Genomic DNA, 25,159 nt, shown 5'->3' on the forward strand with positions numbered 1-25,159 from the left:
AAAAGGTGGGTTGGGATTGGGACATGTGTGTGTGTGAGAGAGGGTTGTTACTCAATTTTAAAGTTTAAGGTATAGAGTATCTTCAATGTTTAATTTCGTTTCATTACAATTTAATTGCTTTTATATTTAATCAAATAATTTGGTTATCTAAAAATTAATATTGTTAATTGAACTTATAATCAAGAGCTTGTTTTGATCTTGATTATTTGATGTTATTGTAGTTTTATTAAAAAAAAACATTGTTGAATAAAAAAAAGTTATTTGAGTTTTATTTGTTTCATTATTAAAATATATATTTTTTATTTAAAATTTAATAAAAATAAATTAAAAGTAATTTTTTTGTATTTTTTTAATAGTTAGAATAATAATTAGATAAATTCTATATACAATAAAACCTCGATAAATTAATAACCTCGATTAATTAATTAATTTTTGTAGTCCCAACTCGGGATCATTAAGATAAATTAATAATTCGCTAAATTTATAAGATATTATATTTTTATTAATGCATATAAGTCACATATAATATATAAATTAATAATTCCATATTATATCATTTTTGATAGATATTTATTTTAAGATGTACTTTTATAATTAAACTATAATGTAATTTGTTTCCTTTAAAATTGATGTCTCCTTGTACTTTATCTTGAGTCCTTCTTAATGCATTATGGAGCTGTTGCATACTATGTTCATATTGCAAGAGAAAATTACGCAATATAATTATTGTTTGAAGGACATTCTTTCGTGAGACCAGCTCCTACTATGTACTGTCATCTTCTGCTTCATCTTCTTTCTCATTTTTCATAACATTGCTAATAATTTGTATACATCACTACAACTATGTACATGAATATGTTTATTTAATTATTATTTATATTTATGAACTTAGTAGTTTAAATTTATTAATGAATTAGGTTTAGTAATATTCATGAATGTATTTAATTTATTTAAATTCATACATCTCTATAATTTAATTACATTCAGGAATTTATTTAATTTACTAAAATTCATGAATATCTCGATAAATTAATAAATTATTAATTTATCGATTAATTAATAAATTATTAATTTATCGATTAATTAATATTTCGATTAATTAATAATTTTTCCCGGTCCCAAAGGTATTAATTTATCGAGGTTTTAATATATATATATATATATATATAATTCTAAAAAAACAATTTTTGAGTAATGGTTAATTAATTATTTAAATATATATATATATATATATATATATAACATAACATGGTGTAAGTTTAATTTAGATTAAAAATAAATGTCAATTTCTTTTAAAATAATTTTAGATTAATATAGGAAAAATATCTCAAGCTCGACAATATTGTTTTTGTCTTTTGTGGTTCTTTTATGATATGGATTATTTCTCAATATTGATTTTATAATTTTTAAGGGCACATGTTAATTAGACCGTTTTAGGTAGATTTATAAAAAATAAAATAAAATATCTATTTTTATTATGTTTATTTCAAATTAAAATGAATATAGATTATTATAAAAAAAAAAAAAAAATCTTACTTGTCTTTAATCTAAATAAATAGTTATATATGAGCAGTCAAATTTAAAAATTCTAACTAAATTTAAAAAAATAAAATTAGAGACTTAATTATGGCAGTTACTTAGAACCACACAGACCCGGAAATGATTGGTGTAACGAAGACCCACGTCACTAAATTCGTCCCATAGTGGCGCACCGGAAAGACCCCACAACCTGACCCGAATACCCCTTCTTGAAGGACCTTATAGTAATTTCAAAATGTTGTTGGACCCACTCCCATAATCTAACGATCAATATAGCTTTTCCGATATCAACCGTTCCGATGGACTCGCTATCATGCCGCAGATTATCCGCACAGTTGAATCCTTTTCCCAATATATTACTTACTCTGCTACTCAAACAACAGATCGATCGATCGCTCAGATGTCAGATAGATAGATGATGATGATGATAAAGAAAGCTTTTTTCTTCTTCTTCTTCTTCTAGGGTTATATGGAATGGTAGAATTGTGCTACCGGAAGAACCTCTCACCATCTTTCCTTTCTTCTTTTCTATCTCTTCTCCATAGTCGTTATTGTCATCAATACGGCGAAAGCTTCCGTTTTTTAGGTTGCCCTGTTTAGAACGAAGCTGCAAATCAGATCCTGTCAAATCTGTATGCATAAAAAGCACTTCGATTTTCAAACCCTTCTTCTTCTTTGGCAGTTTGGTTTAATTCAGATCTGTTTTTTTTTATTTTTTCTTCTTTTAATTCCCTTACCTTGTCTCATATTTTTCAGTATGTCAGTACAATTTGTTTTGTTCCAAAATTTGGTAATAAAGTGGATCAGCTGATTTTTCCTATTTATGACACACTTTTACCAATTAGAATAATTCTTTGATTATCTCGAGAAGAGAACCATTTTGGGTTTTATGACAGATTAGTCTAAAAATCATTGGAATTAAATGGCCACAGTGCTGCAAAATTGATCTGCTTTTTATATCTTTTGTCTCTACTTAGGAACACTTTCTTCTTCTTCTTATTCTCCACCTTGTGGGTTCTTCCTACGACCCAACTTGTTTCTATGGCTGTTTCTCTAGCTCATCTTCCTTTGTGGCTGTGGGGAGGTGGTGGTAAGAGGAAGGGGGGAAAGGGGATTGATCCTGTTCCAAATGGGTCCTCTTCAACTGAATGGGGTTTAGGTTTAAGGGACCTGGATAATGTTAGATTTCCTTTAGTAAAGGGTTCTAAAATGGCTTCCCCGAGTACTAGGAAGATGAAGAGGAAATGGAAAAGCAGAGAAGAGAGGAGGAGGATTGGGAATGATAGTGATGTTGTATTGGTGCCATCGGATGGAGGATGTTTGTCTGGTTCTGAATCCGATGATTCTGACTGGTCAATTGGGTGGCTTGAACCTCATGCCCCTGATTTCCAGAATGATGATGAGGCAGACAACAGTTTTGCAGTGTTGGTTCCTTGTTATAGGCATGCTGAGATCAAGGAATTGGAGCCAAGGTCAGATAATCACCATCACCATCATCAGCTGCAGCATCAGTTCTTGGATGGAATTAATTTTCTCAATACTGAGTATACTGGTGAGTGGCCTCATATACAATTTAATTATTTGCTCATTTCCTGTCAATCCTTGTTGGTTTAGTAAATTTCTAGCTATGTTTAGTTAAGATTGGTTGGATTTCAGATGGGAAAAAACATGTGGAGGATTGGATTTCATCTCTTCAAAGCTACTGAACTTGCCATAATCTGAGGTGGGACCAGATTACTGAACTAGTTGTTGATTCTTGTGTTATAAATTTTGGATTCATTGATCATCTTAGCAAATTGGAGAGGTGTTATTTCCTTCAAGTTGCACTGTAATGTCACTCTCTGTGTAAATATTTCCCTCCTAGATGAATATGTAAATAATCCTTGCACTCTTTTGTGAGTTGACTCAGTGCTTCTTCTGTAAATATAATATTAATACCTTGTTGGTCTTCTAATGCTGTGAAAAACGTAGTGTCTGTTTAGTTTTTCGTCTACAATCAATTGGCTCCATCGATGGCTTTCAGGGCTTTGTTTTAAATTGACCTTTAGAGGAGATCTATCAATATCACCTTTGAAATGCTTGATTCAGCCAAAACTGCTTGAGCATTTCTGCAGCTGAGTTTTGGGTTAATGTTGTTGGTTTGGCTCGAAAAGACATTGATTCTTTTTAAGTAAATCAAAATGTAACAAAAAAAAACATTGTCAAAGTGGGCAATGAAGCAATACAATTTATTCTGTGTGAATTCTCAAAAGATGTGCTGTTCTTGGCACTAGGGATGGCAACGGGGAAGAGAATGTATTTATCATCCCTACACTGTTTCTATTTCGGGAATTTTTTTAATATTATCTCCGTCTTGTTCGGTTTCAGAGATCTCGGGGCACCGTTTTGAAAAAATATTTTAAAAAAAAATATAAAAAAATTATAAAAAAAATATTATATAAACAGATTTTTAATATAATATATATTATAATATATTGAAATTTTATATTAATATAATATATATTGTAATATATTGAAATTTTATATTATTATAAAGAAATAAACTTACACCTCTAATAAAATATAGTGAAAAAATAAATATATTGGTAATTTAATATATTTAATTATGTTTTATAGTGTTCGGGGTATAGTCGGGGTGATATCGGGGCGGAGGGACACAAATACCATCCCTGCCCCCATTCACATTCGGTTTCGAGGAAAAATCATCCTAAATGGGACAATTCGGTTCGGTTTTTCCGGGACAATTTCAAATTTTCATCTTACTTGACACCTATACAAATTTGTATGAGCACTTGCCTGTTTTTTTTAAAAAAAAAAATTGAGTTGGCTTGTTCATCTGTTTGAGGGAATGGGAGATTTGAAATCAAGTGGGTGAATTGAAATATGAGTTATTTGATTTCACTCTATTGAATGAAAGAATTAATAAAAATTAATATTATAGAAAATAATACATATATGCAAACTGCAAAAGGCTTGTTTCTTCTCTTCATGGGCTTGTTCCATCCAAAATTTAAATGAATGCAATTACTTGTTTCATAAGAAGTTTTAAAGGCCCAGTAACTTTTTAAAAATAAAAAGAACATTTCAGGTCTACCAAAAATTAGCAAACAAGCTGCTTCTTAAACAAATAATTTAATTTTGTCGTGTTCTTATAAAGAAAAAAAATATTCACGAGTCAAATACAGAGGTATTATTAATTTAAAAAGAGTTCATTTTGAAATTTGAAAGTAATATTATTAAATAGGATTTATTTATATATATTTTTAGACCATATATTTTCTGAGATAAAATTAACACAATCTAATAAGATAATAGTCTCATAGTCAAAATAGAAAATGAGCTAACTATAGCTTATTATAATTTTTTAATAAGTAAACAATTAGTAATGACTAATGATTAAATTCCTGATTTGTTGAGTTCAAGGGGAAGTTAAATAACCACTAACTACTCTGTTTTAGGACAAGCGATGTGCACGTGCGACGTTCGTAATCAAAAGGTATTTGTGATCACGTGCCTATCCAGTCAACGGTCAAAAACTATTAATTAGGATTTATAGGCTTAATTAGTTTGATTAGTTCGCATATCTTTGAGTTGCATTCGTTTTTAGACAACTTGTTTTTAGAATTAAACTATGTCAAGAGATATCTATACACCCAACTTAATTTTAGTATGAACAAATTTAAAATTATACATCAATTTCATTTTGGACAAATAATCTTGTGTTCATTTAAATGTACCAAATTAAGTTGCCTCAATTCTTTTAATGAAATGTTCTTTGAAATATTCAACAATTAATAGTCACCCAACTTAAAATTATTGATGATTTAATGTAATGAATAACTTTCATTGAAAAGTTATCTGAACTTGTGCGGATAGTTGTAGAAGAATGATTTTTCTAATTTATTGGTTTTGTAACAAAAATGAAATGAGTATAGATTATACAGGGACACAATTATATCTCTATATAATGATGATTAATTTTTAAAGTGTCTGAATTGCTGAGTCAATGTGGTTAATTTGGATATATATGTTAGAGTAAATGGATCTTTGAGTCGGATTGTGGGTTGACCCGCCCATAAACTTAAAACGGTTAAAAATAAATTAAAAATGTTATAGGTATGTTTCGAACTTGCAACCTAACAAAAACAAATACAACCCTTTAACCAAATGTGATTGAATGTGGTTTGGCAAGAGATAATAATCCGGTATTAATTGAAAATGGTTAATAAATATGAATCAAATATATTTGATTAACCAAAATGCGAGGTCAGTATGTCACGATGTTAAATATTTAAAAATATTAATAAAATATTTGATTGACCAATGTAAATTGTAAGATCATGAGACGAGAGATTCATTCGAAAAAAAAGATGTAATGAGATATGTGAGAAGATAAGTTGTTTTACCAAAGTGAATAAAATGTGGAATGAAACGTTTTATTTTTTATTTTAATATATTATTAATAATTTTAAATATTAAATATATATTATTATTATTTTATTTATATTTTTATCCGGCATAGATCGGTAGGAAATACCATTCCGGCACAATATGAGGCGGAGTGGGCATCGGATTTGCAGGTATATAATTATTGGGATGCCCCAAAACATTAGGAGCATAAAAAATCCAAATAGAAAAAAAATAGCAAAAGCTACCCAACCTACTAGATCCTTTACATAAAAATAAGGGTAAAATATGCCTATCATACGAGAATCTTTCTAGTAATAACTAATATTAAACCTACTAGATAATTTAATTTATATAATTATTTAAAATTGAACTTACAAAATATATATATATATTCACATAATTATAAATTTATTTTAAAAATAAAAAGTGGTCAATCGGTGTTAAAATTTCATACTAGTTAATATATATATATATAATATAAAACTCGTGTCTCCCCTGTCTATTCCCAATATTCCATTCCATCAAATAAAAATTAGAAAAGAAAGAAACAAACGGAGCCCATCCTTTTTGACAGAGTCATAAACCAAACAGGGCGGCCACCGCGTTTCTAACAAATCAGATTATTTGGTATTACGACGCATGCAGCTTTACGTGACCCAATCCCATCCCCATGCATGTGCATTATATTTATTTATATTTTAACCTAATACTTATTTTATTATTTATATATTTATATATATATACTACTCATGCAGCAGAAAATGCTTATTTTCATTAAAATGACTCTGTTTCTCAGATGTGATTATTAATTATAAAAAAATATAATTTGATTTAAAGTTGTATAATATATTTTAAATAATGACAAATTTCTTTCTTGATGGAGACGTACAATTTCTCCCTCGACACAAACCCCTGAATTAATCCTGATATCTCTATCAAATTTCTCTTTTTGTTCTTTTTCTCTATAAACTTCATCCAATGTTATGACTACACGTGTCTCTCTAGCTCAGTCGTACGTGGCATTTTATTAGTGCCTGTTCCTTTTTGTTTGTTAGTTAAAATTATTATTTGTTTTATTACCTTTGAGATTATTATTTAAATCAATTTATCCCTCAATAATTTATTATTTTGTTTTTAAGACTATGTTTTCTTTTCTTTTGTCGCCACTTATACTTGTCTAAGTTGGAAACTTTGTCAAGTAGTCAATGTTTTTTTGTTACAATTTTTCATGTGGCTAAACTAGTGGATTAAAAATTGTTAAAACATTATTGAAGATAAATTGCATAGGTCCTTTTGTTAGATAATTAGAAAGGTAATTATAATTTATAAATCTAAATTATAATTAATATAATCAAATAACATTATACACGAATATTAAAATTAATTTGCTTCAAATAATATATTCATGTCTTCCTTGTTATATTTTAAATGTTTATTTGAATTTACGTGTTTAATTAGATTTATTTTAGTCATACATGTTTTAATTTGGTCGGAATTTGCTTTTACTTCAGTACTCAAATAGTAAAATTCGAAGAATGAACGTATTAAGTGTGTATTAAGTGTAGTAGAATTTGGATTGTTGTTTCATTATGATTTTTATTAAAAGTTCAAATGTAGTTGGGTAAGCTGACTTTTCTCAAAAAGATGATTTTTTATTTTATTAAAACTTTCTTATTATGGATTATTTAGCATAAAATTGGAGAAGTAGTTTATGCTTCTCGAATTGTTTTGATTTCCATTCACTCAATTACTTTTTTTTCTTTCTCTTTGATCTAAGTCTAGCTAATTTATATACTACCTCTAAGGAATTCAATTTTGTTTTTGTTGGATTTTCACTTTACCTTTTTCATTTTTTTTTATTTTCACAATGTAATTTTTTGTTTTATTGTTATCCATGACTCTTGTTAAAAAAACAATTATTTATATATTGTCTTTGTCATGCCTCATATAATTAATTTGTTTGAGGAAAGAATAGTTTATTGTCTGGTTAAATGTTTAAAATATTTATTTAATTTAATACTTTATAAAAAAGTAAAGTACCATTATTTTATTTTAATATTTTGATAAGAAAAAAATAATTAGTAATATCATGATGATTATTTTGATTAAATTATAATAATTAACATCAAACAATATTATTTGAGAACACCACCATGTTTGATATTGTTATTTTGAAAGCTTGAAAAAAAGAATGATATATATATATATATATATATATATATATATATATATATATATATATATATATATATTATTTTAGTTTTTAATTGGTTTAATTATTAAAATATTTTTTAGTATTTAAAAATTAAATTTAATATTATTTTATTGGGAAAAATTTTAGGAGTCAAAGATTTCATACAAGATCTCGTTATTTGGATAAAACGTTATTCATGGTGAAATTCTTACGGATGATATGTGTGCATGAAAAATGTTGTATTATGCCTAGTCGTTTTCGTATGTGTCACGAAAAGGTTAAATAAAGAACTCACTTACTCTTTCATTATTGATGGTGACTTGTATTTGAAGTATTTTGTGGTGGATATTACTGAGATTCATTGAGTGATACCGAGTCTTTCAGTAGTTACTGAGAAGTTTGAATTGATGCGACTGATATGCCAGACCTACATATTTGGGTTGTCATCCAAATTTTTTTTTAGACTATCTAATTGAAGAGAAATCGTCGAACTTTCAATAATCGTAATCGTTCGATTCATATCATTCATAAATGCTATTATTACGATGCTTTATTACATTTGTTAGATTAAGTTAAAAATAAAAATATGGAAAAATAATTAAAAGATAAATAATTAAATAAGTTGAAATAAAAAAAATGTTTTAAATGTTTAAAATGAACTTAGGTAAATACAAATAAATTTAATCATTTTATCTAATTTTAATGATGAATTCATAAGTGAATAAAACTAAGTTGTGCAAATGTTTAATACGTAGGTACAACTCAAGAAGTACGAACAGACGTCTCACTTCAACAGCAGAGCTGACAAAGCGCGAGTAGACGCCTGGCTTCAGCAGTAGTCTGAAGAAGTGCGAGCAGACGCCTTGCTTCAGCAGCAGTCTGAAGAAGCGCTAGCAGCAGCCTTGCTTCAACAGTAGTCTGAACAAACGTTCGATTATCTACATATCTCATCAGTATAGCGAACATCATCGTTCGTTATTAGCAGACTTCCCAGTCAGCTTAACTACCATCTAGTGTTCAACCACTAGAAAGTTGATACGTATCTACATATTAGATTCAACCGTTGCTAATCTCAACATCGAAGGACATCAAAGTACAACGTCGAATCTCTGGATTTGTGAACGACAGATCTTTGGATTTCCGGTACGGCGAATCCTTCCAGTCAATTCACAATCCAAAACCAGAGTCGACCGTTGTTACGCTTCAATATGAAAGATCATCTAAGTACAACGGCGAACGCTCTTAGAACTTTTCGTGAACCAACTTCGAACAAGCTTCTGCAATTCTCTTACTCTCTCTCTAACTGTAAAAACATACATTGTATAAGTTGAGAGTATATTCAGTGTTATAAGTTGAACAGAACGTTGTCTATTCAACAGAGTGATAGCTAGGAGTTTAGAACAGGCAGTTGTTAAGTCTTGAGTTCTGACTGGGTTTGTATAGACGTTATACGAATCAAAGTCTTCTAGTGGAATCCTTCTAGAAACAGACGTAAGAGTTTTATCTTCTAACATTCATAAAACTCTTATGTTATTTCCTTACTACATCTTTCATTCTTGCATCTGTCGCTTCAAATCTAGGAAGCATTTCCGTACTTGAAACTGTTCAAGAGCTTGCGACGATTTGTCGAAGAATAGAAACAAAATTTAATCTCTATCAGGATTAAAATCGAATTGAAAGTGATATTTAGTACAACAATATTCAAACCCCCTTGTTATTGTTGTAGTCGATCCTAACAAGTGGTATTAGAGCGGGGTTTCTGTTAGGATCTAGGTCGCCGCTGGAGGACCGGGGTTGGACCGGTTAGCGAGTTTCACACAAAAGGTGGTGATTAATCCTGTTAGAGATTAACACCGGGGTTTCAATACTACACAAACTGTCACAAACCCTTGAACTAGGTTCAAGCGCGGAAGAGGTTTGTTTCAGGTTGAAGCAGCACACTTGTATGATAGGCATAACTGGTTTTGGATGATATAGGTTTGAAAGTTGATGGGTCGGTTTTTGTAACCTGGTGATTCGGTTTGGATAGAGTCAAGTATGTTAGAGCGGTGTAGGTAAGTTAGTGTAGGTCGGTTAGAAAATGGAATCGGCAGAAAGTAAATAACAAGACAGATTTTATGGATGTTCGGAGATAAAACTCCTACGTCACCCCTTCCTCTCGAAATCGCGAGAAGAATTTTCACTAAGGAATACAAATACAATCCAATCGAGGCTTATTTTCTGCTCGATAACACCCTTACAATTTACACCGTAATTGTAAAATACACACTTCAACTTTAGCACTTAGGCTTTCTCTAGAGATAGAACACACTGTTTTCACTTGTAAATTAAATGCTCGCTATATTGCTTGTGTCCCACTTTTTCCCTTGTATCCCGCATTTACTCTTCTTCAACTGCTCCTTTTATAGGTGAAATATGCCAACGGTCATATTTCACTTCCTTGAATTTGATTGGCTGAGCAGAGGTTCATTGATACAGACTCTGCGGTCATCTGTTCAGACCTGGCGGTCAACTCTACAGACTTTGCAGTCTGTTCTTCCGGTGTGTAAGACAAACCTGCTAGGTTTGTCTTTTACTCAATGTGGTAACTGTTGGTTAGACAGTTTCCTGTACTTGGAAGATTGCCTCTGATTTATCCGGAAAGTGGAAAGATCATGTAGGACTGTCTTCTGCAGCCTGCATACTTTCCTCAGACTTGTATGAATATGGAAATGTTCAGTCTGTTCCTTTGGTATCATGCTCAAAAGATACCCGAATTGTCTTCTTATACTGGTCGGTCATTTGACTTAACCAAATGGCTTCCGGTGTGATTGGTTTAACCGGACAGCTTCCGGTTATTCCTTTGCCTTGTGGTTGATCGGTTGTCTGATGTTTCAGGTTTTTAGCTTTGGCCGATCCTTTCTTTGTGCGGTCATGTTCCAAGTGTTCCAGGTTGGTTTAATAGCTTGACCGGTTAGTTTTTTTAGCCGGTTCATTTGTTTGACCGGTCCGGTTCCTTGTTCCAGCATGGAAGGTTTATTTATGTTAAGTTCTGTGAACCGGTCTAATTTTATCTAACAGTTTCTATTCTTAAGTAAATAATATATATAAATAATGTCTCTCCTAAACAAAACCCCAATGTTCACCAAGGAAGATTATAACGATTGAAAGATTAGGATGCAAACTCATTTTGTTGTTCAAGATGACGATATTTGGTACGTCATCACTGATGGTCCAATGAAGATCCAGGCGATCAACACAGCCACAACCTCAATTGATGGTACTTCTAAGATGAAGGAGAAACTAAGACATGAGTGGACAATTGAAGATAACAAGAAGGACAACTTAGACAATGTGGCCAAAAATATCCTCTATAAGACGTTGAACAAAAATATGTTCAATAAGATCAAGTCATGCTCAACTTCCAAAGAAATATGGGAGAAGCTAACTCAACTTTGTGAGGGTAACGACCAAACCAAAGAGAATAAGTTGATGGTTGCCACACAAAAGTTTGACAACATCAAGATGCGTCCTAGAAAAACGATGTCTGAATTCTATGAACGATTCAGTAACATTGTGTTAATCGCGGTTCTGGCCAGGGTGCGGGGGCCTAAATGGTGAAGGACCGTGGCAAGAATTATCATCATAGGGTCTGTGGCGGGGTTCTTGCACGTTTCCAGATGCCCCGCTTTCAAGGGCCGCCATTCTTTCTTCAGCAACATCAAATCTACGGTCTATGGCAGCTTGCATTGCTGCTGTTTGCTGGGACAAGTTTTCAATCAGGGCCTTGAGCGCATCCATTTCCGATTGCTGGCGAGTTTCTACCATATTGAGAATCGACCAGCTCTGATACCAAGATGTTAGGAGTTTTAATTATGGCCGAGCCTTTCAAGTTCTTTAATTCAAGAAACGGGTTCTTGATGTTCGGGACCGATGATGGAATTCAACACTCTAGCGCAACGGACATAGAATTAGAGGTGAATTCGAGGTTAAGGAGAGAAGAGCCGAGGGGGAGGGGAGAAATACCACTAGTTTACACCTAGCGGTCCAAGAAGGGGAGGAGGGCCGAGAGATAACTTAAACACCAAGTTCCAAAATATCAATTCATAGCCCCCAAAAAGTGGGGTGGGCATCACCATTTAAAGAGGCTGATTTACCCAAGAGTATTCGGTTACAACAAACTTTCAAAATAACAGAATTCGGTTTCAAAAGAAATAAGAGAGAAAGTAAACAAAACAGAATTATTCCATAAAAAACATAAACGGGCCCGTATAGACACTTGGGCCGAGAGACGGATGAATAAAATATTTTAGGACCGAGGTTTTTTATGAGCAGCCCGTAACACATTGTCATTGAACTCTTCACTCTAGAAAAGACTTACAACAACAAAGAGGTTTCTATTAAAGTTGTGAGAGCTTTTCCCAAAGAATGGGACATCAAGACGATGATGATGAGAGAATCCAAAGATCTCACTAAGCTTGAGTTGCACGATTTATTCGCCGATCTAAAATCCTATGAGTTTGAAATAAACTCAAGGAATGAAGATGAGCCATCATCATCTGTCACAACAAATGCGCTGGTGACTGCTGAAGAGCACATGCCGCGATAGATGAGAAGTCTGATGAGCAGATTAGCAATGACGCTATGTCTCTATTTGTCAAGAAGTTTGACAAATTCTTGAAGAATACTCACTCTCACTCTAACTCTAATAGATTCAATAATAAAGATGAATCAAAATCTAACTTAAAAAGTTTTAATTGTGACAAACCAGGTCATTTCAAGGCCGGTTGTCGAAAGCCCAAGAGGGATGACAAGAAGCCTTTTGTTAGAAGCAACAAGAAGGATCAGAAAACTCTACTAGCTGAACAAAGAAAAAGCAAGTGGGCGGACAGCGATTCAAATGACAACTTATCAAGTGATGGTGAGGTCGAAGGTGTCAAATGTTTCATGGCAAACGACAATGAGGTATTTGAATTTGTCTTTGAAAAATTTACAAGATATAAGCTAACTACTGCACTCAATGACATGGTCATTACATACAAGACACTATGAGAATATTTTAATGAAATAAATTTGTTTTTTTATAGTACAAGTTCGTCATCTCAAAACCCTGAAATAATAAAATAAATGAGCTTTAATCTGAGAATAAAAAGCTCAAAGAAACAATCCAAACTCTTTCTATTAAAAATCAACGATTATAGTATGTGGTTAGTTCTTGAATAAAGTCTGGAGATGCCGTCAAGCTGCTGCTTACGCAACAAAAGTCTGCCGGATACAAATCCGGTTTAGGATTTGTTAATGTCAACCTAACTGAGTCCAGCAAAAAGTTGAACCCAAAAAAGGCGAGCTTAAACCAATAACTTTTGTCAAGAGAAATTTAACTGACACTAATCAGAGCTGTGATAACTTAACTTTAAAAGATGAGATTAAATATGTTCAGCCAAATAACCAAAAATCAAGCTGGCTGGAGCCCAAAGAAAGGGAAGTCAGCTGGTTTGACAAACAAAACTTTGATAGAGAGTCAAAATGTTTTCATCAAAAACCATCTTCTAAAGTCAAGCGATCAGCAACAGGTAGAAAGACGTCTGCCAAGTCTAAATCTTACGCATTATTGACAACATAAAATGGGAAATCCATAAAAATAATTTAAATATGGATCTCCAAGGGACTAATCAACCATGGACCCAAATGAAGTTGAGTACCAAAGTTGTAAATATGTATATATGTAGGTAACTCAAGACAGCTATCTAGAGGAGTGTGTTTGGTATCTGGTATGTAGGTAACTATAAAAGCATACATTGTATAAACTGATAATATATTCAGTGTTGTAAGTTGAACATAATGTTGTCTGTTCAATAGAGTGAAGTTAGGAGTTCCGAACAGGCAGTTGTTAAGTCCTGAGTTCTGACTGAGTTTGTATAAACGTTATACGAATCAAAGTCTTCTAGTGGAATCATTTTGGAAACAGAAGAAGGGGTGACGTAGAAATTGTATCTCCGAACATCCATAAAACTCTTGTGTTATTTTCTTACTGCATCTTCCATTCTTGCATCTGTCGCTTCAAATCTAGCAAACATTTTTGCACTTGAAACTGTTCAAGAGTTTGCGACGATTTGTCGAAAAATAGAAACATATTTTAATCTCTAACAAGATTAAAATCGAATTGAAAGTGATATTTAGTACAACAATATTCAACCCCTTTTTTATTGGTGTAGTCGATCCTAACAACATTCGTTTAGAAAGCCAGTAGAGTCTGTTGGGTAATTAATCGTTTTTTTCGAGAATTTACGAACTTAGTAACTTATTGAGTATCTTTTTTATTTGTATTTTATGTCATGTTTTTGTTATGGTGCTTAAACAATATTTGTTTTCATTTTTAATATTTATTCACATAATTAGAATAACAATAATAGACTAAATTAATAACTCTAATAAAAAAAATATATCAAAGGAGCTACTATAGGGACTTGCTTGATTATGATTTGTTTTCATCAATAAAAAAATCATTAACTAAATTTTTTACACATTTTTTTTAAATTTAAAATTTAAATACAAAATAATATTTTAATATTTTAACTCTTATAAACTTAAAAATATAATTCACATTTTTTATTTAACATACAATATTTTAAAATCATTTTTTCAAGAAAAAATGTCATAGAGCTTGTTTGATTTAGTTTACTTATAAATATTTTGATTTAAAAAAAAGAATATTATAATTAGTTAATTCAAGTAATTAATTAGAATGAATAAAGCTAATTCGTATATCCAGACATGGTGGAGCCAGGTACAAGCCGGCCCGGCCCGACCCGACCCGGGTAGCCCTAAATATCGTGTATGTATTCATCAGTAACGACGGTAAATTACAGTAACGCTGAAAGAGACTAGTGACAATAAACTTAGTTTATTTTGTTTGTTTATTTGATATTATTATAAAACTAGACCGAATAGATTTTTTTGATAAAAAATTAGTTCGGATAGGTTTTAAATCCTGACTCCGCCCCTATATCCATGTCTATGGAATGATGTGGGATCATAATAGGGATCTTGTAATTTAATATTAATAATAAAAAAAATACATTAATTAGATTCTTATTTAAACTAACTATAAGCTTATAGTTACTACATAACTTTGAAAAGCTCCTTAACATATATACTTCACTAATGAAATATTTTATCCTTTAAAAAAGTTCAAATTAATTGTTAAGTTTTCAATTGTGAAGTCTTGAATCCATAAATTTAAGTAGAATATATTTTGTACTTCACCATTAGATTGTGAATGTTTTTTTTATAATAAATTAGCATTAAAACAAAACAAATTCATTTATTGAATTAGATGACACATTTCTTTCTCGATCCTTGGTAAGAACATTTTGCATGGCCGGCAACGGGCCGGTAGAGAAAGTAAAAGGTGATAAATGATCATCATCCAACGGTCATAAAAGAAACTCCGCTACAAAATGCACGGCTAAGGATCGGTTCGGATTCTCTCTCTCCTGTTTTCACGGTTGCCGGTCTCACCGCTCACTATTTATGACCGGAAACATGTCCGAAAACTTTATATTTTTTTATTATTATTTATTAATGTTTCAACATAAATATTATATAACCCAATTAATACTTACAACAGGGAGACTTTTTGATCAAATATTTGAATTTATTGTCATGTCAGTCTTTTTATTTATATTATTTTAAACTATAAAACAGCTAATTTATTTAATATAATATTTTTTAGAATATTAATAAAAAAAGGTAATTTATTTTAACCGGTGAGGGGTTGGAATTCAGCATGTAGGACAAGTGTTAGGATAATATGAAACGGTGTGGTTAATTTAGTCAAAGAGCTTGTTTGATTTGAGTTTTTTTTTGGTTTTTTTTTCAAATAAACTTATTATTTGTTAATAAATATTTTACAATATGTTTTGTACCCAGCCCGGAAGTTGCGTGACTTTGTTTTGTTTTGTTTGATAAAGGGTTAATTATTTTTGATAAATTAATTTGAAGTTATAAATGTAATCAAACATAACCTTAAGAGGTGACTCAGCTGCTTCTTCTTCATCATCATCCTCTGCATGTTTAATGAAATGAAATGAAACACTAAAGTACAAAACTCTCTCTCATCATCCATCGGGTTGTCCCTCTGTTTTTACGCCGGATGGCAGTCTGGACCGCCCTTTTCTTCCCATTATAATCCTCCACCTGCTCCTTTGAAGCTAGTTTTACGAACCCCCCCCTTTTTCCCTTCCTTGAAGCAAATTACGTTTCTTCTTCTACACCCTTGTTTTCAAAACTACATTTTAGCTCACCAATTGTTTGATATATTGCCTCAAACACACCCAAGTTCTCCTTCTGCATGTTGGGTGTGTGTTTCTTATTTACAGATCACATGTTTCAGATTTTGTTTTGTTTTGTTTTGACTTCTGAATCTTCTTTTATAGGTACCCAGTTTGTTTGTTTGTTTGCTTGAGGTGAAGTGAATCTATAATATATCCAAAAGAGAGAGAAAGACTGTATAAATGTATATGGCTGCTCCTGAGAATACTGAGGCCATGAATAACTGGCTTTCTTTCTCCCTTTCGCCGATGGAGATGCTCGGCGGCGGAGGCGGTGACGGCGGTGGCGGCGGCTCTACGTCTTCTTCTCAGTCGCATTTGCTTCAATCAACAATGAAACTTAACCCTTTTGACGGATCATCTTCCACCGCCCCTTCTGCTCATTCTCATCCTTATTACTACTATGTTGATAATTTCTACTCTAATGGTAAACTATTATACCCTTTTTCTTCTTCTAAAGTTTTGCCCAATTTTTGTTTATTATTATTAACTATTTTGCAGGATGGGAAAATGGCAAGTCTCATCAAGCACTTTACACAGGCGGCGGCGATTATCAGAATAATCCGGCAAAGGAAGTTACCCAACAAAGCAGCATCGGAGGAGATTTATCGATTTTCCCTGGTTTTCATCAGCCTGTATCGTCGTCAGCTCCGAAGTTGGAAGACTTTCTTGGATGTGACTCAGCCCTAGTTCGATACTCAGATAGCCAAACGGAGACTCAGGAGTCTTCACTGACACACATCTACGATCATGGTGTCTCGACCTACTTTGGAGACAATCGGGATCTTAAATTGATTACGGCAAATACTACTTACACTGGTTTCCAGTCATTTTCTACTAACTCGGGTTCTGAGGTTGAGGACTCGGCATCTGTGGACGGGTTGAAGCTATCAGAGGTCTATCACGGTTCCGGTGGTCAAGGTCCGAGCCGGATTTTGTCATTGGGGAATGGGTTGGATGGAAACCAGAAGACCCAGAAGGGTATTGTTTCACTTGAATCGGGGAGTTGTAAGAAGAAGAAGATAAGTGATAATAAATTTGGGCAAAGAACCTCCATTTACAGAGGAGTTACAAGGTACTTTTTTTCAAAAAAAATCTTCAAATTTGAATTTAGATCATAATTATTATTAACAAACCATTGTTAGTGCAGACATAGATGGACTGGTAGATATGAAGCTCATCTATGGGATAACAGCTGTAGAAGAGAAGGGCAGGCCAGAAAAGGGCGTCAAGGTCTCTATCTTTCTTTCTTTCTTTCTTTTTTCTCAATATCCAAGGCTATGTCGTTTTCTTGTTTCTATAATATGAAGAAGAAGTGAGTTTTTGGGCCAGTTTCTGATAGCAGGAATATAATAAGAAAAAGGGTATGTATGTACGTGTACATGTCACATGCAAATGCATTATTAGCTATACTTGTGATTGAGCTGATGTCTTTCTGTACAGACTGAAGTGAAAGTTGCATGCAAATATGCAATTGCCCATTGAATTGAATGATGAATGGTGAATGATCATGAGAAAGGGTTTTAAATTCATATATGTTTTCTTGAGATATCTTCATATGATTGAAGATATGGTGGCCGTCGGTCTTGAGATCTCTTTATCATTATCATCATTATGATTGATTGATAGATAGATAGATAGCAAATATAGGGTTGTCCGCAAGATAATTGAAAGACAACCCATTTATCCAACATCCATCCCATCCCGTCTTTTCTAGTTAAGGGATATAGACAGGGAAAAAGATATAGTCTGAACCCTACTTACTAATTTCATCAGAATGAATGCTCCTTTAGCCTTTAGCTTTTTCCTTTTTTACTGGCCCACAATAGCTTTGACCATGTCACTCAATTTTATATTTATGTGCAAACTACTGTTTACTCCACTCCTGTCCTCATTTTTTCATTACCATTTCAACTCATTCTGAACATAACCATTTCTTTTATATCACAATTTCCTGCTTGGTTAACTTCATGTTGATATTTATGGACTTTGCTAGCATACTTTCCCAAATTTAAATATCAAAATCTCCAGTAGAAGCACATGACATGTTCTAGATATTATTATTATTATTATTGTGCAGAAATCTTTGACTGTTTTTTTGTAAGCTAACTTTCCAATTGAATTGTCTATTTTATGTATGCTGATCTGAATTGCGATGGTGGATTCTTCTCTGCTGCAGTGTACCTAGGTAACTAATTAATTCATTATCTGTTTTTATTTATCCAACTTTTATTATTATAGAAACTTAACAGTATTTCATCTCATTTCATTAGGTGGATATGATAAGGAAGATAAGGCAGCAAGAGCTTATGATTTGGCTGCTCTTAAATATTGGGGTCCTACTGCCACTACCAACTTTCTGGTTTGTTTCAAATAACCCAATTATCACTTAAATCCTTAACTAGAATACCCTTATTTGGAACAAACCTAAGAATGTGGCAAATGTTGTTGCTGAAATCCATGATCATGTTTTTTTTTTTGTTTCTTTATAGGTCTCTACTTATAGGAAAGAACTAGAGGAAATGAAACAAGCCACTAAGCAAGAGTTTATCGCATCATTGAGGAGGTTAGCCCTCTGAAAGAAAGTTTTTAACTCCTATTTGACCTATCATCAGTGAGATATTTAATTTTTTTGTTTTGTTTGTTTTTACAGGAAGAGTAGTGGATTCTCGAGGGGAGCCTCGATTTATAGGGGTGTGACAAGGTCCAAATAGTTCTCTTCTTTGTTTCAGCTCTAATCTCTTTTATAAACATTAACAATTTGCATCCTGTTCTGTTTTGTTGTTTTATCAGGCATCATCAACAGGGCCGATGGCAGGCAAGGATTGGTCGAGTTGCAGGAAACAAGGATCTGTATCTTGGAACATTTGGTAAAACTTCAATGAATAAGGTTTTCATATTCTGTTTTCAGTATTATAACATTATTCTGTGTTTATAATTATGTAGCAACTGAGGAAGAAGCTGCAGAGGCATATGACATTGCAGCGATAAAGTTCAGAGGTTTGAACGCAGTAACGAATTTTGAGATGAATCGATACGACATGGAATCCATCATGAATAGTTCTCTGCCAATTGGTGGAGCAGCCAAGAAGCTGAAGCTTTCTCTTGACACAGATCAGAAATCAGTCTTCAACCTTGACCAGCAGCAACCTCAATGTATTGACTTCTCCTCTTCCATTCAGTCTTCATCGAATCCTTGTGATGCCACAGCTCCCCGTTACCACCACAGCCTCTTCAACCTACTTCACACTAACAACAACAATAATAACGCGTCTAATGATTCTTCGTCGGCTTATGTTAATCCTTCAATGGCCCCACCCGGGGAGTTCTACATGTGGCCTCACCAATCCTATTAACCCGATCAATCTATCTCACTTTATTTGTTTCTTTGTTGAATATTATGCTGATGATGACTGGATGATTTTTGAGGGGGGATAATCTCTTGTGATCAGAGCTGACATCTGACCTGAAACCATAGATTAGGGTTTTAACATGAGAGCAGGATATACAAAAGATGGTTGGTTAGTTTTTGTTGAGGAAGAAGGTTGTTTGTTGTTTACAGTTTATGTGATGATCTGCTCCAGTTTTGCCCATGTTTGGGGAGCTGATCCTGATCCTATGATTATGTTAGTTGAAAAATATAAAATTAACCAAACCTGTGCATGGGATTGATTACACAGTTCACTCCTATTAATCTTTTCAGCCCAAAAGCTTGAATCTTTTCTTTTGTACAATATTAGTTCATCATGTCCTAATTAAAGAAAATAAATTAAAAAAAAAAAGAACAAAAAAAACCCAGAAGGTTTCATTTTAATTCATCAAAATGAAAAATCTCTTCTTGATTATATGTACAATGTTCATTAAGCTACTGGAATCCCATGTGAGAAAAATGAAAACCCTTTTTGTTACTCTTCTCAATTTCACTTGTGGCGGCGATGGTGGTGCGTGGCGACTGCGGGTGGTGGCTATTCAAGAACAAGCTGCATATGACGGCTGAGGTCGTTGAGGTAAGTGGTGGTGGTGTAGTTTTCCAAATGATCACTTGGATCCAACATGATTGTGGTACTACTTCCTCCCCTTGATTTAATTGGTTTTATTTCTTTATTTTCACCTTCTCCATTTACCAGCAGCTCCACAACCTGCACCACAATTTCAAAACCAAAAATTCATTTATTTTTTTGTTAAGATAATGTAACAAAAGAGAGTCTAGATTTGTCATACAATGACCATCAATGGACGATTTCCAGGCGAGTGATGGAGACAAGCTAAAGCGGCCACCATAGCTCGTTTCATCTCCTCCTCGTCGTAGCTTCCTTCTAGTCGAGGATCCACCAATTCCTTTATGCAATTCTTCTCCAACAGAGGTTTCGCCTAAAACAATTCAATTACATAAGAAAATCAACAACGTCTCTATGTTTTGTATTTTTGTAACTTACCCACATGACAAGACTCATACTACTCGAATCAAGTGCTCGACGACCCGTTATGAGTTCGAGTAGCAAAACACCAAAGGCGAAAACATCTGTCTTTTCGTCGACAATCCCATGCATAAAATACTCTGGAGCCATATAACTATACATAATGTAATGTTATTAGTCCATTTTTTTTACTTTGTTTGAAAATAAATGAGTTTTCACCTTACCCAAAGGTGCCCTCAATTGGATGAACAACATGATGAACCCATTTCTCCGGTAGCCATTTTGCAAGACCGAAGTCTGAAATCTATGAAATCAAATAATATGAATGAAAACAGAATCAATTGAGAACAAATGATAAATAAAGAAAGAACCTGAGGATCATAGTCCTGAGTGAGAAGTATGTTTGAAGCAGTGATGTCTCTATGAATGATGCGTCTTTTGCAACCAGAATGAAGATACTGTAAACCTTCTGCAACCCCAATTGCCACCTTCAACCTTATGCTCCATTCTATTACTTTCTCATCATCTCCATGGAGGAGGGAAGCTAAGCTTCCATGGGGAGAGAACTGAAGAACCAGATGAAGATCGCCGTCGACGCTGAATCCGATTAGCTTTGCAGCATTAGGATGGTCAATATGAGCAATTATGCCAAGCTCCGATAAGAAATCACCGGCTCTGTCTTCATCATTCTTTTCTCTCTTCATTATTTTCTTAACCGCTACTTCTTCTCCATCAGGAAGAGTCCCTCTGTATACCTCTGCATGTCCTCCTTTACCAACCATCCTCTCTAATAAAACCACAATCAATCGTTTCAATTATACCCAGAATCAAGAACATATTTTTTTTTTTTTAAAATGAGAATCTTACCGGGGCTAAAATCATCGGTAGCAGCGGCGAGTTCCTGGCGGCTGAAATTCCTCCATGAAGGTTTCTGAACGATGAAATCCCCACAATCAATCGTTTCATCAACGCTTCGATTCCTCTCGAGTTTCCTTAAACTCTTTCTTGAAAGTTCATAACCCGCCAACAATGGTATCGCCGCGAATCTTCTAACCGACTTCATCTTAGCATTGTCAAACAATTTCTTGAACTGGGTCGGTTTCGCCGCCGGTTTCTCCGGACCAAAAGCTTTAGGCGAATCCCCTGATTCACTTTCGCCTTCACCTCCACCTTCACCTTCGCCTTCGCCTCCGGCTCCGGCGTTGTTATCGGCATCAGAACCGGTGGCTGTAATTTCCAATACACCTCTCGGCGACGGGAATGGAACCTCGTCCACGTCGTCGTCTTGCACTTTCATCCTCTCATCCAACGTCCCCCCATCTAAAATGTCTTGAATCCTCACTTCGATTCCTGTCAACTCAGAAATTATAAATTCAAAAGCTTTTGCATCAATGGTGGAGGAAAGATTTGATTTTTGTTTTTTCCCGTTACCTTCCATGTGAATCGCGATAAGATGAATTGATGAATTGATTGATTGGGTGTGTTAATTTATCCTCGAAAATCACGAAAACATACAGAAGATTGTGTTGGATTTAGAAGAAGCCGGTCATTGTAGTCTTCTTCCGCCATCTTCCCTCATGACCAAAGAGGAAAGAGAAAGAGATGGAGGAAGGAGAGAGAGAGAGAGAGATGATCAAAGGATTTAAAAGGAATCAAAATAATTTAATTTCCTTTTGATTCGATAAAGAACAGAGAAGGAACAAGGAAGAAGACCAGTTTTCTTGTAATGGGTAATGTACGCTATATTTATATACATAGATTTTTGTGTGTGTATTTGTGTGTGTGTGAGAGAGAGGTATTCAAATCCAGGCCGTTAATGTTTGTTTATGAGATGATGATGATGCAATCTAGGCCGTCCGTATCTCTCTTTGTCATTCATGCCGTTAATTAACCAATGTGTTTTTGGTGCTACTACTCCTCCAAGGGCATTTCTGACATTTTATTAATGACGCAATTGTTTTTTTATATATAACATTTGTCACATTTACAATAACTTACAATAAATAATAATGACTCAATTGTTTTTTATATATAATTATATTAATGACTCAATTGTTTTTTTCATGTACGAATTTGAATGTTTTTATCGGTTGGGTCTGGAATATTAAATGGTATTTATTATAATTTTAGTTATTTGAAATTTTCTTCAAGATATATTATATTATTTTTATAATTAATCTATCACATTTGTAAACTAATAAATTATTATCTTTATTCGATTTCTTATAATTATTTACACACATTGTACAAATTTTAATGTATGAACAACTTGTACATCTCAAAAATATATATATATATATTAAATTTAAAACATAAAATCAAATCAAAATTTTTAAAATCTCTTTTTTTTAAGTCACTCAAACCATTTTTGATAGATTAGAATGTGTAGATTCAAACAATAATTAATTTAAAAAACGTATATTTAAAATATTTATAAATAAATAAGTCATGACATGGACAACAAAGTTAAATATCATCAATTTGAGGGTGACCTGCCACGTACAGGAGGGAAATAAAAAATATTTCCCGTACATGGTTACTTTTTCAAAAAACAATATTTTTTTTTTCTCTTTTTACCAAATATAATAATGTTCGAAAAAAAAAATCTCCTGTGACATAAAATTAATTAATTTTTTTTTCTTTCTCCTAAAAATAGTACAGACGACGTATAATTCATAACATTGTTTTCGTTATAATTTCGTCGCTCAAATTATTTTTCAAATAATATTTTGTCAACTTAAAAAAAAAAATTATATAAATTGAGCTATATGAAACCATTTAAAATTCAATTCTCATCATCAAAGTTTGAGCCATCAATTAATGAGAACTGAACCCATTTATTAACTTATTTCAATATTATATACATTTTTTTCCTTAACAGCAGAATACTTGTCACAGGAAAATAATTAATATGCGCATGCACCGCCAAATATATTAACAGTCGTGTAATGATATAGTAATTAGCATTTAATTGATAACAAATTAGTTAACCAAACATAGTATACTAATTATAATGTGATTTCATTATTATTATTATTATTATTATTATTATTTGTTTGTAAAGATAAATTCACATTCAAATGGTAAAAATATATATTAAAAAAAGTTATAAATTTTTAATATCATAAAGTCAAAATAAATAACTCAAAAATCAAATAAATAAATATGATTTTTAGTCTTTTGAAACTGTGACTGATTTTATTATTAACACATATAATAATTTTTATTTGAAAATATTTTATTTACTTATATAACTAATGATAGAAATTTAAAATTTAGTGTCTCACATTCAATTTTTATTATAATTTATTTTACAAAAAAAGGTTCAAGTACAATATGTTACCTTTTAAAAGAGAAAAATGATGGGTTACAGATAAAATAATATTGAATCTTATATTATTTGTGTTAATTACTTTATTAAAATATTATTTATAATTTTTTTTTATTAATTTTCACCCAAAAATGATTGTTGAATTAAATTTAAAACATTCTTCATAAAAAAAAATAGAATAAATTCGACATATTTAATCTTTTAATGAAGACTCTTATATCGTATTCTATTTTATATTTTACAATTAAATAGAATTAGCATGAACTCTATATTCTTCGACTTCTATTCAAAACGAATTCGTGATTTATTAGGTCCGACTTTAATGTTCGATTCTATTTTGATTAAATGAATTGATAATAACCACTATTGAGAATATATTCAGGTAAAAAATAAATATTACTGTTCTTGAATTTATTAATTTTTGTTATGGAGGTGGTTTTAAAATAAATAAAATAAAAGAAACACAATGAGACAAATAAATGTATTTTTTTCAATCCTAAGAATCTTATATAGAGATAATATATTAAAATATAAACTTAATTGTTAGTTTTTCAAATGGGCCTCATATTACAAGAGCTCCATTGATCTTTGAGTTTTTTCAGATGATTTTTTAAAATTCAAATAATTATTGTCAGATAAAAAGAACAAATTATTTAAAATTTGCTTAAAATATAATAAAAAATAAAGTAAAAATATTTTGATATTTTTATTAACAAATGAAATGATATGATGATTAAAAAGAGTATATGTTAAATTATATAATTTTCTAAGAGTCTAAAAAAAAACTTAAATTAACTAAAAAATAAATTCAAAGAAAAGAAAATGACCCTAAATTATTATGGTAACCAAGTGGTTGAACTAAAACTTAACTAGAAAATAAGACCAAACCCCCCACCAAACCTCATCTAAGTTTAATTTTATTCATAAAAAGTACTCATGGTCAAAATATTTCTCC

General features: G+C 32.2%; 3 protein-coding genes across 3 annotated transcripts; 2 read left to right on the top strand and 1 right to left on the bottom strand.

Annotated features, from left to right (window-relative positions):
• Nucleotides 1–1,923: 1,923 nt before the first annotated feature.
• LOC124914511 lies at nt 1,924–3,493 on the top strand. The gene is made up of 2 exons (XM_047455082.1): nt 1,924–3,091; nt 3,196–3,493. Exons 1-2 carry the CDS (start codon nt 2,581–2,583, stop codon nt 3,243–3,245), a joined length of 561 nt encoding a protein of 186 aa, XP_047311038.1. The 5' UTR covers nt 1,924–2,580; the 3' UTR covers nt 3,246–3,493.
• A 12,719-nt stretch (nt 3,494–16,212) lies between these two features.
• LOC124915372 (AP2-like ethylene-responsive transcription factor AIL6) lies at nt 16,213–20,157 on the top strand. Its single transcript, XM_047456077.1, has 10 exons — nt 16,213–16,482; nt 16,561–16,882; nt 16,957–17,530; nt 17,606–17,688; nt 18,635–18,643; nt 18,729–18,817; nt 18,948–19,021; nt 19,109–19,159; nt 19,249–19,325; nt 19,402–20,157. Exons 2-10 carry the CDS (start codon nt 16,639–16,641, stop codon nt 19,809–19,811), a joined length of 1,611 nt encoding a protein of 536 aa, XP_047312033.1. The 5' UTR covers nt 16,213–16,482; nt 16,561–16,638; the 3' UTR covers nt 19,812–20,157.
• An 80-nt stretch (nt 20,158–20,237) lies between these two features.
• LOC124915373 (receptor-like cytosolic serine/threonine-protein kinase RBK1) lies at nt 20,238–22,578 on the bottom strand. Its single transcript, XM_047456078.1, has 7 exons — nt 22,305–22,578; nt 21,741–22,223; nt 21,245–21,660; nt 21,098–21,177; nt 20,892–21,027; nt 20,677–20,826; nt 20,238–20,594 (listed from the first exon to the last, which is right to left on the bottom strand). The coding sequence occupies exons 1-7, from the start codon at nt 22,309–22,311 to the stop codon at nt 20,421–20,423; spliced, it is 1,446 nt and encodes a 481-aa protein (XP_047312034.1). The 5' UTR covers nt 22,312–22,578; the 3' UTR covers nt 20,238–20,420.
• Between the last annotated feature and the right edge of the window lie 2,581 nt (nt 22,579–25,159).

This window comes from Impatiens glandulifera, chromosome 9 (assembly GCF_907164915.1).
Source record: "Impatiens glandulifera chromosome 9, dImpGla2.1, whole genome shotgun sequence".
Taxonomy (NCBI): Eukaryota; Viridiplantae; Streptophyta; class Magnoliopsida; order Ericales; family Balsaminaceae; genus Impatiens; species Impatiens glandulifera.